At 42.2% G+C, this 13929-nt stretch overlaps 1 protein-coding gene across 3 annotated transcripts in view; it reads left to right on the forward strand.

The window, feature by feature from the left end:
• The window catches only part of upf3a (UPF3A regulator of nonsense mediated mRNA decay), a 57689-nt gene that overhangs the window by 18703 nt on the left and 25057 nt on the right, over nt 1-13929 (forward strand). For all 3 annotated transcript variants that reach the window (XM_078545546.1, XM_078545544.1, XM_078545545.1), the window contains exons 3-5: nt 2707-2813; nt 3461-3559; nt 11351-11461. In XM_078545546.1, the coding sequence (XP_078401672.1) occupies nt 2707-2813; nt 3461-3559; nt 11351-11461 (317 nt within the window). The remainder of the gene's footprint in view (nt 1-2706; nt 2814-3460; nt 3560-11350; nt 11462-13929) is intronic.

Genomic DNA, 13929 nt, shown 5'->3' on the forward strand with positions numbered 1-13929 from the left:
AGCTTCCCAGCTCATTGCCCATCCATCCACGGTGAGCAGGGGGGTCCGAAGTGACCTCACGTTGGCGCAGCAGCTGCCTGTCGTATCTGCGGGCTCTTCTCACGGCATTCCAGATGAGGGCACCAGCTGCTCCGCCCCTCTCCCAGTGACTGCTTCATCCGGTGAGGCTGGGACGACTAGGGAGATGTCAGCTGTGCAACTGACAGATCCCTCCCAGGCAGGCCCAGCACAGGCTCCACAGGCCAGAGGACGACTGCCAAGGTCATCGAGGCCAACAGGACAGCAGAGTCAGCAGGCTGTCTCAGATGCCACCCCAAGCGATGGGGCAGCACCAAGACGTAGCACCCGTAAACGAAAGCATAAGGCACCTTAGACACACCATGAGTTTCTCACTGACGCTTTTCTGTTGGCCTGAGATTAGGTTAATTTCTTTTTTTTGCTTGCTTTACATTTTGTTTTGGAATTGTGAGAACATCTGATGTTTAAAATAAAACTCAGATGTGTTACCATGGCTGAGGGTGGCTCCTTTGTTCTGCATGTGTATGTTTAAGAGAAATGTCATGAGTATTTGTTTGGACATTCAAGTTTATGTCCAAAGCCCTTAGTTCCTGCTGATGACCTGGTAGATTTAGCACTTAGGTGCCGAGTATGGAAGCGCCAGGCAAGGCTGGTCCTGCTGATCCATTTGTGTGGAGCTAGCTGAAGGGTCGTTGTATTAAAGCCTCCCGGGTGTCCCTGCCTCCTTGGTGTAGTCCCAGGTCAGCGTCTAGCCCCTCAGCATTCCCCTGTGCTTGCTCATCCTCTGAATCAGTGCTGGACTCATCATATGCAGCCGCAGACACTGCATCAATATCTTCATCGTCCACTGTGTCCCCCCTTTCCAGCGCAAGATTGTGTAGAGCGCAGCATGCAACCACTATCACCGACACACAATCTGGGAGGTACTGGGGTGCGCCCCCTGAGCGGTCCAGGCATCAGAAGCACATCTTGAGACTGATGGCTCTCTCCACCACAGCCCTTGTGGAGGCGTGGCTCCTATTGTACCGCCGCTCAGCTTCTGATATTGCATGGCGGAGAGGCATCATGAGCCACCTTCTGAGGGAATAGCCCTTGTCCACCCAGCAACCATCCATCCAGCTTGCCTGGAGCACTGAAGAGCCCCAGCACCTGGAGTGCCTGAGGATGTAGGCGTCGTGGGAGCTGCCTGGGTACCTTGCACAGACTTGTAAAATCAGCATCCTGTGATCACACACTATCTGCACTTTCATGGAGTGGAAGCCCTTCCTGTTGATGAAGGCACCGGGCTCACCTGCTGGCACCTTGATGGCCACATGTGTGCAGTCTATTGCACCCTGGACGCTGGGGAAGTCAGCAATGGCCGTGAAGCCTCTGGCTCACTGTGCCTGGCTTGCCAGGTCCCAACGGAAGTGGATGAAGGTCAATGCACACCTGAACAGAGCATCTGTAACCTGCTTAACACAAGTGTGGACAGCTGATTGGGAGACACTGCAAAGATCACCCACCGAGCCCTGGAAGGAGCCAGAGGCATAGAAGTTGAGGGCAGCTGTGACCTTCAGAGCCACTGGCATGGAGTGTCCACCCACACAGTTAGGGCAGTTCCAGGGCCAATCATCTGACAGATGTAGTTGACTGTCTCCTTTGACAGTCGGAGCCTCCTTCGGCACTGCACCTCAGTCATATTGAAGTAGCTGCTTCATCGCCTGTACACCCTGGCAGCAGGATAGTGGTGTCTTCTGCGGCCCCTTCCACCTTGGACAACCTCTTGGCCCTTCCCCCCCTTGTGCCTGCGCCTGTACTCCCAAAGGCTCCCCTGGAGGCTGAATGTGCGCTCCTGGCCTCCTCCTCATCCCAGCCCTCCCCTCCTCCTAGGAGGAGCTGCCTCCAGTTGTCATGTCAGAACCCATACCCAGGCTAAGGGGAGGCCTCCGGAAAGCTGCAGGCCCAATACAGATTACAGACCTCAGAGTGCTGACTTGAAGGTTCAAAGTACACAGAAAGCTGCTGGAATGCATTCTGAACTCCTGCAGATCACACAGGCAAGTTTAAAATACTTTCTCCAATAAATACTCCACAAAGCAGATTGATGACCCCACTGAGCCCTCTTATCCCGCCCGTGGATGAGGTTCATAGAAAAGTCTCTTACCCACCTGTCCGTTGCGCACGTGCGCCAACCCAAAGATCGCACGGGCGCCTGAAAATCACCGTTGATTGAAGAGTAAAGGGCCTTAACTGGCCCGTTAATTAATAGCGGGCGCGTGTCGGACTTCATCACGCGTCCACCCAGCGAAATATCGCGATGGCACGTGGTGACGTCGGGACGCTTGCCCCACGTCACCACTCATCATTTTACCCGCGGACGTGCGGGGCCCGCCCCCCACACATCAAACTGAAAATTCTGCCCATGGAGTTTTTGCGGATCAGGGAGAGCACGTTGGAAATGTTATCTATTTTCATTAATTCCCCTCAGTAGATATAAATAAGTTGGGTAAACTCAGTGATAGTGCAGATCAGTTGGAAGCAGATGAATGGATTTTTCTTGTTAGCTCTTTATTAAGAATAGCCCATGCAGATTTTCAGAAATGTTTAGGTTATTTTATTTACTTACTTTTATTGGAACTGTTTACTGCAAACGTTTGTAGGATTAGTATGATATTGTTCAACTATATATTTTTATTTTCCATCTAGCCTTTACCCCCACCTGTTCTCTAGAGCTTACATCAATTTTAAAAATCCCGATGACATAATTCTCTTCAGAGACCGATTTGATGGATATATCTTCATTGATAATAAAGGTAAAGATGCAACAAGTTGAAATGACAAATAAAACAACCCAGATTTCCTCTTTTTCTCAGGAAATTCTCATTACTGCTACATTTTCTACAAAGTTCATCGGACAGCAACTTGCGCAATAATGTTTACACCAAACAACATTAGATTGGATTATTATCTGCACAAAAAAATTAACCTATCTGAATCCAAGATTTTTAATCATGTTGCCACCAGAAATTCGTATTTTCCACGATTGTTCTGTTCAGTGAGACTTGTTGAATTTATTGATGTCACAGAAGTAATGAAGAAAGATTAATGCTGAGTTTTAGATCAAGCTGTATCACATTTCAGTCCGATAAAGTGGATTTCATTCTAGCAATTTGAAATTTACCCTGAATTGGATGAAGCGGTTCTGGAAAAGTGAGTGAGAGTGTGTTTGAAATTTCCTATAGTTAAAGTACATTACACACTGGTTGGACCATGGTGTAATCTTATACCCAATGAGAATTTAGTCTTCATCTGTAAAGCAGTCATATTCTGGTTATTTCTATCACCTTGACTATTGATCAAACATATAAAATACTGACTTTATTACAGAATAATTCTGGTTTCGTTGTATCTCTATATAAATGATGAACTATTTTTGTCCCTGTGATTGCAACACCTCCAGGCCAGGAATACCCTGCTGTGGTTGAATTTGCTCCATTTCAGAAAATTTCTAAAAGAAAACTGAAAAAGAAAGATGCAAAATCTGGGAGCATCGAGGAAGGTAATTATTTAAGACCTTCATAAGCTGAAAGCCCACAGAGTAGCAGAGCACTGTCCAAACTTCCACATTCAATCACTGCAGCACAGTAATTGACAAAACTAATGGAATGCTAACCTATGGAGCCAAAACTGTAGAGTACAAGTTGCTGAAACTTTATAATGCTCTGGCAAATCACATCTTGACTACTGTGTACAGTTGTGATACTGATAAGGGAAATATTCAAATCCAGTTGGCAGATCAAGGAAGAGCCATAACCCAACATCAGAAATTTAAATTAGGAAAAATTTGTTTTTTTGAGCCAGAAATGGAGGTGATATTATGAGATCCGTAAAACAGTACATGATGTAATAAAGATAAATCTTAAACGCTACATCAGTGCTGAACCTTAAGAATAAGACAGAGACACAAGTTCAAATTAGTAAACAATAGAGTTCAGGCTAATGTCAGAAAATTCTTTTCCACAGATGATGATCAACAAATGAAATAGACTTTCATTTGAAGTAATGGAGGCAAAACCCCTCAAGTCATGCCATGATGGGGGACTGTATAACCTCCCTCACCTGTACCTATCTTGTGAATGACTATATTTAGTGAGATGTAAAATGATGAGACTTGCTTTGACTTTTTGTCAAACATATTTAAACTTTAAAAAGTAATTTGTCTAAACCATTTTGCATACAAATTTTTAAATACTTTACATGTTTTTGGGTTTTTATGCTAGATATTTTCTTTGGTTCAGCATCTCCAGCCATTTTGTAAGTAGCCCTCATGACCCATACGATCCAGAGTGTAACTTTATCTGCCCAATATCTAGGTAAGCAAAAGCAAGTTGGAGGGATCATAAACAGAGAACTTTTCCTCTCTGCACTAGACATTGGAATGCATCAGATGACACCATGTGATTCTTCTCTGTCTGAAAGGGGGACTGAATATTAATTGTTATTAGTTTGAAATGCAGGGTGTGAATCAATAAATGATTTTATTTAAATAGGATATGTAAATTAACAGTAAATAGTATAAAACAATGGATTATACATCTTACTACCAATCTTGATACATAAAATAATAGAGGGGCCACTCATATTTTAAAATATAAGTACACTTCTTATGTTGTGGAGCAAACTGCAATTTACAAAACAGCCTAGTTTCTATGGCTGTCACGTTCTTAAAATATAGACCCGTCTGCTGTTGCCTGAAAGGCTGACATTGACTCTTTCTAATAAGAGAGGTTCCTCATAGAAATACAATTTCAGTTCCTTGGCACTGTACAGAAACAAAAGGCAATAGAAGATTGCTTTTCTCTTAATTACATTAGATCAACAGCCATTCATAAAATATTTTACTTTCCGCACCAATATTAAATTGGTTTACAACACCAATGGTGAAAAAAGCTGCTTGTGATTGACCTTGATGACTCTGGCCAATTAAGTAATTTACACCACAGAAATTCTATTGTGGATTCAATAGCAACCCAAGATCAACTGTCTGATGTCTGACTTAGTAGCCTTTCTGTTGAGAAATAAGCTATATACTTTTGGGTTTAAACCCCTTGTTGCTTCTAGCAAAACAATTTACAAATTTAAAAAAAAATCAAATAAGGCAAAGACTCATTTTTGTAACAATATTATATAGCAGAAACAGAAGAAAATGTGATGCCTTGTGTTTGATAACATCTGGTGAAGTTTTGGTCAGTTAAAAGACTTGCATTTATAAAAAATAACCATGGATGTTTAGGATGCATTTTACAGATTCCATCAAAGAAGTTCCCTACCTGTAAAAATCCTATGTTATGGAAGAAACATTGTTTACCAATTCACTTCTTCAAGAGCAGGGCAACTCCATTTTCCTTCCTGCAATATATTCTGGGTTTGGTGACATAATAGCGATCTGCACTTTATTCACCCTATGGCATCAAAATATCCTCAAGGATTCTCGAACATTAGGTGTTTTAACTGTGTAAATGTATTCCTGTCATTGCTCTAACATTGCTTTGGGCCTCTGAGTGCATTTTGTTTTCTGTATTGCTGTGCGTTAAAAGTTTAATAGTTTGACATAGATCTCAAAGCTTCACAGATGTGCCATTCTGCCTCAAACTGTTCAAGCTTTCTAGTTTTTGGTTTAAATTGATTGAACTTCCTCCACCATCAACCATCAAAAAATATTGAAGTCAGTGTGCAGTAACACCAACAAAATAAACTTATAAAGTGCATTCATTAAATTTTATTGTTCCTGAATAATTTGTATAATCTTACATGTAATTATCAGATTGTGTTTGTGCCTCCTGCAAAATAGTAGGCAAAGAAAATTGCTATATGGGATCACTATTTCCATCATAATTAATGGCCATCAACCAATGTGCATTTTGACTGAATAAATTGGCCTGGTAAGGTGAATAAAGTTAAGGGGCAGAATTTTAACTGCCAAGGGCTGGCAAGTTTGAAAAGTGATGTCGAATTGGGAAACTGACATGCTCCCATCCACTTGTGAATGGACAACATTTGCTAAATCATCCTCAGTGTGTTAAGAATTACGCTGACAACCAATTTAAGATTGCCAGTCAGGCTCGCAGCGTGGCGCACGTCTGTGTACTGGAAGCTACATATATTAATACACAGGGCTCTGTTCTTTGCAGACAGAAAGAACATGTGTACACATTGCGCGTGTTTCACTAAACAAAATATGTGACAGCCATTCGCTGACTCATCCCTCAGGACAATGCCTTGACCAATCAGGGTTAAGCTGCTTGGTTTAAATTTCAAACAATGCTTGGCAGTCACCATCACTGGTGCATTCTCCATGGCAACGTCTCTATCAATCAGAATCACAATCAGAACTTTCCAACTAATCACCACTCTTTTCACATTCGGTATAAATTATTGTTTTCCCCTTATTTTGGTATTCTTGCAGTGTCCTGATAAGTGCAAGACTGAAAGCTTTGACATGTCTCTTTTTTTTTCAGAAATACTTGAGACACGTGGCAAATAACATTGTCCAGCCACTAGTCAAAGACAATGTTGGGCAGAATTACCTTTTGTTTAACAGCTTCAAAAACACAAATGCATATCAATAACTATAACTTAATTTAGTACCTTTGATGTAGTAAAAGGTCCAAGTCACTTCACAGGAGAATCATAAAACAAATTATGATGCTAAGCCTCTTAAGAGGCGATATTGGGATCTTGCAATCCCAATAGCAGAGAACACTGAGACGTTCGATGCTACTGAGGGTCACCATGGCATCAGAAGTTCCAGGAAGCTGGTATACACTGGGTGAAGGAACTTCCATTACCTCATAAGTGGCTCCGATGGAGCCCTTGCTGAAGATGTTCCCCGCTGCTCCCACCCCACCCCAGGGCCTATCACCACGCAAATGTGGAGAATTCGCCCTAAACCTACCCTGGGTTTTACATTGATTTATTTAGAGCTGTTCCTGGCAGGTGTAAGGTCTGCTCAGAAGTGCAGCTGTAAGTAAATTAGGTGGAGTGTCAAAGCACTTTAATACTTGGCAACCCAGACACTGCTCAACTACCACACCCCCCCCCCACCCCGCCAGGGACTGCTACCTCCTCACCACACCTGACAGTGTTTCATTCCCCTCATTCCGGCACTGCTCTAATACCGCCCCCACCCTCAGCGCTGCTCCAACCCACCCCCTTCCCGGTGCTGCTCCAACTCCCACCCCCCCACCCCCGGTGCTGCCCCAGCTTCCCCTCCTGGCACTGCTCCAACCTCCCCCTCCTGGCACTGCTTCGACCCTTCCCTCCCAGCACGGCTCCAACCCCCTTCCCAACTCTGCTCCACCCACCATTCCTGACACAGCTCCTCCCACCCCTCAACTCCCGGCTCACTTTCCGGAATCCCTGGCTCCTCAATCCAACTGATGTCAGAACAGAGTTGGGTCAGCAGTGTCGTAATTGGGGGTGCAGGTCTCTGAGAGCTCTTTGTCAGTTACGAAGTTTAGCTGAATTGGGGGAGTTGAGCTGGGCTGGGAGTGGGGTTTGAGCTGTTTCAGGTGGGGTGTCTGAGCTATGTTAGGAGAGGGGTTAAGCTCTGTTGGGCTTTGTTGGGGAGAGTATGAGCGTTCTTAGGAAAGGGGTGAGCTTTGTTGGGAGGGGTGAGCTGTGTTGGGGCTGTAGGGGAGGGGGTGAGCTATGTCGAGAATTTGCAGGGAATGAGGGATGAGCTGTGTCAGGCGGGGGATGCGAAGTGTCTGAAGGGGTATGAACATTGTCGAAGCATGCGAGTGTTGAGAGTGTGGGGTTTGGTGGGGGGAGTCTCATAAAGACGGTTCCATTTAAAAACTCTGCAAGTAAATGAACTGAAGATAGACCTTAAGGGGCTTGCCTTCAGTTCATGATGAAAATTGGCGATGAAATAACGTTTTGCCACAAGGCCTCCCTGCTCTGCTCGTTGATGGATCCTAGCTGCCACTCTGCCGCTAACCAGAAGATCTGGGCCAACAGGTCAGATGATAAAAAGGTAGGTTTTAATGAGTGTCTCAAAGGAAGAAAATGACATGGAGAGGCAGAACGGTTTAGGGGGTAAATAGTTTAAGGAGTCCTTAGGACTCAGGGTTCAGGAAGGAGTGGCCACCAATGGTGGAGCACTTAAAATCAGGAACTAAAAGGCCAGCATTTATTGCCCACCCTGATTGCCCTTGAGAAGATGGTGATCAGCCATCTACTTGAACTGCTTCAGTCCATGTGTGTAGACACTCCCACAGTGTTGCTGGGGATGATGTCCTGGGTTTTAGACCCAGCAACGGTTAAGTAAAAGCAATAAGTTCCAAGTCAGGATGATGTATGACTTGGTGGGGAACTTCCAGGTGGTGGTGTTTCCATGCACTGCTGCCCTTGTTCTTCTAGATTGTAGACATCACTGGTTTGGAAGGTGCTGTCAAAGGAGCCTTGGCGAAATGCTGCAGTGCATCTTGTAGATAGTATACACTGCTGCCACTGTGCGCCAGTGATGCAGGGAATGAATGTCTGAGGTGGTGGATGGTGTGCCAATCAAGTGAGCTGCTTTGACCTGGATGACGTTGAGCTACTTGAATGTCATTGGAGCTGCCATCATCCAGGCAAGTGGGGAGTATACCATCACACACCTGACTTGTGCCTTGTAGATGGTGGACAGGCCTTGGAGAATCAGGAGGTTAGTTGCTCACCACAGAATTCCCAGCCTCTGACCTGCTTTTGGAGCCACAGTATTTATATGGCTGGTCCAGTTAAGTTTCTGATCAATGTTAAGCCCTCAGAATGTTGATGGTGGGGGAGTTAGTAATGGTAATGCCTTGGGAGATGATTAGATTCTCGCTTGTTTGAAATGGTCATTGACTGACAATTGTGTGACATGAATGTTACTTGTTTCCTCTGGTTCTCTTTCAATTACCTTAAATCTAGCCCTGTGGTTACTTAACCACCTCCTACTGGAAACAGTTTCAGCTTGTTTTTTATTTTGATCAAAACCATTCATAATTTTGAACACTATCAAATATCCCCTTAACCTTCTCTTAAAGAACAGCCCATGTTTCTCAAGTCTCTCCACATAACTGAATTTTTCATCCCTGGTTATTTTCTAATCAATTTCCTCTGTACTGTCTCTAAGACCTTGCCATCCTTCCTAAAGTATGCTGTCTAGAATCGGACACTACTCCAGCTGGAGCCTAATCAATGTTTTATAAAGGTTTAGGACAGCTTTGTTGTTTTTGTATTCAATGCCTCTTTATAAAGCCAGGATCCCCTATACCTTTTTAACAGTCTTTAATCCCGTTTACTTCTTTAACAGCCTTCTCAACTCACATTGCCACCTTCAAAGACTTGGGTACTTACATCTTTCTTTCTGTACTGCTTTAAATTGTATTGTCTTTAGCCTGTAAGATTGAAATATTTATTCATGTAATTTACAGAAACAGTCAGCCAACTTTAATATTAAATGTCACAGTTTTGAGGTTTATAAGATTATTAAGATGATTATGTTTTGGGACCATGTTTTTAAATTTAGGGTAAAATGACAGGGATAATGTGACCTGTGCTGACATCTGTCTGGCAACAGGTCTGGGTGATGGGGCTGAGATTGTTTTATGGGGAAAAGGTACAAGGTATTCACACTTGCAGACAATGGCAAAGGCAGCTGTGATGCTATTGGATAGACTGAGAGTCTCCAAGTCCATGGGAAGAGTTAAAAATGTAAGGTTATAAAAGGGTAAACTTTGAACTGTCCAGGATAGGATAGAGTTGGGGTCTAAAGAATAGTTAATCAGAACTTCTACCTGGATACAAGGCCCATGTGATTCACATTGCCATAGGGAAGGATGCAGAGGAAACCATTGTAAAGATTGGGTTACAGGCTTTCCTAAAATATCGCTGCGTATCATAGGTTAATCTGCCAGAATGCGTGAGAGGGAGAGCAGCTATAGGCAGCAAGATGCTGTGGTTCACCGTGCAGTAAGGCGGGTAGGAGTTCGTATTCAGATTGGAAAGACCAAATTTGTGGAGAGTTAAAACGAGGCTGGATGATTTGCCTAGCTTTAACTAGAGGGAGAAGTTCTCCAGGAAAACTTGCATCATGAAAGACAGTTCAGGAGTTAAATATGAAATTCATCAGGCTAGGAAAGGAAAATATCTGAAGTAAACTTCAGGAACTAGGCATTATTTTGGACTGATTCTGGGAGAATTGAATGTCTACTTAAAAGGACAGTGTAACGTATCCCTGATGGTGTTTTTCTTTTGGTCGTGTTAAAAGTTCTGTAACTTTTAGGTTTTTAGTGTTTAGACAATAGCTCTTATAGTCTGGTGTAGTAAATATTTCAAAATGTGAAATCTTGTGTCATCCGTTCAGTTATTAATTGGAAATTTGAATTTCTTTTTAAAAGTTATTGGTCTCTATGTGTATGTAACACAAATTTGTTGCACTGTGGCCAACAATAAATAATGCAATAACCGAATGCATTTCTGTTAGCAGTCTGCTCGGAATCATGCAAAAGTAGCCTGATTGGAGATTGTTCCATTTGGTTAGATTCACTCTTCCTTGCTAGATAGAAGGCTTCTGAGGTGGTCTGCAGACCTCACAGATCAGAAACCTTGCAAAATGGAGGAACTGAACCTCCAGTCCAGAATATATTAATGTTTCAGTGCACAAAAACACAATGTCAACTCTGATTGCTAAAAATTTTAAAATGCAGTGATCACATAGTTAGAACTATTCTATGAAATAGAAATTCATCAGACTTGCTTATTCCAGAATTCCGACACAAACATCACAGCTGACTGACAGAGAAGTTGTAATAAAACATGGTTTCAAATATAAGAACTTAAGACATAGGAGCAAGAGTAGGCCATACGGCCCCTCAAGCCTGGTCTGCCATTTAATAAGATTTTCTACCTCACCTATACTTTCTTGCTATATCTCCATATTCCTTGATTCCCATTGTGTCCAAAAAACAAGAGCATGACAGAAGCTTGGATTTGTAAGTGAAATGTTAAAATTTAGTGATACCTAAAAGGAATCACAATTCTCTTTAAATATGTATTTAAAATGTTTGCAGGATGTTGTAAGGTTTCTTGCGTTAGATCTAAGTAACCCTCCTTAATGGTAATTAGAGAACTGCCTAAATTTCTCTGTAAATCAATTCACTAACGTAATTCACACAATTCAAAATCCCTTTGTGATTTTGTTACATCAAAAATTACAAAGAAAATGAAATATTCTCACTTCTGAGGAATTTTGCATTTTTTAAAATCTGCTTTTGGTTTGATAAGTAATTGAATATAGTTTTTTTTTATGCAACTATAGACCCCGAGTACAAGAAGTTTTTGGAAAGTTACTGTGCAGATGAAGAGAAAATTGCAGCCAACCCAGAGACGCTTCTGGGAGAGATAGAGGCAAAGACCAGAGAACTGATTGGTTAGTCTGATTGTAATTTTCAAGTTACACTTGTAACAGTTTTTGTGTCATAAGCAAAGTTGTTTCATATATTTTCACTACAGTATATAATTAGCTCAGTAGCAATAGCTGGTGAGACTCCATTTGAAACATATTTGGTTGAAATGGTCTCTTGCATGCATGCTTTGCATTTATTTTATTTTCAGAAAAGGTTTTGAAAATGAGAGAAGATTTTAAATCAAATTTCTGACTCCAAAGAGTCCGAAGGCCCCTTGGTCCTTCTGCTCTGTTAAATAATCTCCATCTAAGTTAAGCCAGATATTTGAGCTTTTCTTTGCTGACATAGTTCGCTTTATTTTTTTTTTAACATATTCAGATTTTTCTCTTTAAATTGTTTTTTCTATTCATATAACTTTTTGATGTGCATGCCTGCTGGAAATCCAGTACTGATGGCTGAGAGTCACAGTTTTGTTGATTTCTGGAAAGTAGGTTGGCCCAAGTTGCTTTAAATCTTTGAAGAAGCATTATTGGAGTTCATTGATAATCCCTTACAGCACATATACTAATCTACCGGTAAGCATAATGAATCGTGATCTTATAATACTTAGCAAATTTTTAATACTGTAAACAACATTGCATCATTTTCCTAAAGTGACAAAACTAATGTCTATAATTAAACAATTGGACAATCATATTTTACACCTCTGCATCCCAATACATTTCAGCTCCAACACAACTGAGCTACTATACTGCTCAAATGTTTTAATTTTTTAAATATATTCACAGAATCATATGACACATTGTGCCTGTGCCAGTTCTTTGAAAGAGCTATCCAATTAGTCTTACACCTTACTCTTGCCCCATATCCCTACCTTGTTTTCCTTTTCAAGTATATTTCCAATTCCCTTTTGAAAGTTACTATTGAATCTGTTTCCACCAGCCTTTCAGGCAGTGAATTCCAAATCATAGCAACTTGCTGTGTAAAAATCTTGTTCTAATCTCCCCTCTGTTTTGCTTATTCCCTTATCTCTGGTTACTGACCTTCCTGCCAGTGGAAACAGTTTCTTGTACTTAGTCTATCAAAACCCTTTGTAACTTTGAACACCGCTGTTAATTCTCTCCATAACCTTCTCTGTTTTAAGGAAAACAATCCCAGCTTCTCTAATCTCTCAACAACACCAAATCCCTCATTCTTGGTGTCATTCTGGTTAACCTCCTCTGTATCCTCTAAGGCCTTGGCATCTTTCCTATAAGTGTGGTTTCAGAATTGGACATAATACTCTAGCTTATGACCTAACAAGTGGTTTAGGAAGAAAGAAGGAACTTGCAGTTATATAATGGCTTTCACGACCACAAGTCATGCCAAAATGTTTTACACCCAATTAAGTTTTTTTAGCGTCTAGTTACCTTTGTAATGTAGGAAACACAGCAGCCACCTTGCCCACACAAGGTCCCATAAACAGCAATATGATGATAACCAGAGTCTATATTAATGATGTTAGCTGAGGAATAAATGTTGGCCCGTGCACAAGAGAGAACTCCCCTTCTAGAGGGCAGATGGGGCTTTGGTTTCATATCTCATCCAAAAGATGGCACCTCTGATAGTGCTGCGCTCCCTCGGAAATGCGCTGGAGTGTCAGCCTAGATTTTGGTACTCAAGGTCCTAGAGTGGAACTTTAACCCACAACCTTCTGGCTCAGTGGAGATAGTGCTACTGCTGAGCCAAGACTCATTATCATAACTTCCATGTTTTTGCATTCTGTGCCAATACTTGTAGACTCCCAAGATCCCATGTGCTCTTTTCGCAGCCAAATCAACTTGCCCTGCCTCTTTAAAGATTTGTGTAAGTGATCTTTCAGATTTCTCTCTCTTCTTGCACCCATTTTTGAAACCATTTAGTTTGTATTGCCTCGCCTCATCACACCTTTCTGCATTAAATTTTGTGGGAAGAATTTTTCTGTCAGTGAGCGCTTGCCGACACATAAAATGACGCGCGGTGACGTCGGGCGGGTGTCCCGACATCACTGCACGTCATTTAGATTTTCAGTTTGGTGGGCACGCAGCCGAGTCAACTGTCAAAGGCGTATTAAGGCCATTTAAAAACTAATTAATTCGATTTAATGAGCTGCCCATCTAACCTTAAGGTCAACAGGCAGCCGAAGAGCCCAGGTGGCCTTCGCGTTTTTCATGAAACCTCATCCATGGACGGGATGAAGTTTCATGAAGTGTTTTAAAACCTAATAAAAATTTATACTTTTATCTTTGACATGTCCCAGCTCATGTGATAGTGTCACATGAGGGGACATGTTTAAAAGTGTTAAAAACCTTTATTTAAAACTTTAGCACTGAAACCAATCTCCCTGAGGCACCTCCGTGCCTCAGGGAGATCTCTACGCTCTTTTGCGCGCATGCGCACAAAAGAGCGCAGGGAACGTCTCAGTGAATCCCCCACCCGCACAGGGAGCGCTCAGCGCTTCCAGGCGTCACGC

This window comes from Cetorhinus maximus, chromosome 7 (genome assembly GCF_964194155.1).
Source record: "Cetorhinus maximus chromosome 7, sCetMax3.hap1.1, whole genome shotgun sequence".
NCBI classification, from domain to species: Eukaryota; Metazoa; Chordata; class Chondrichthyes; order Lamniformes; family Cetorhinidae; genus Cetorhinus; species Cetorhinus maximus.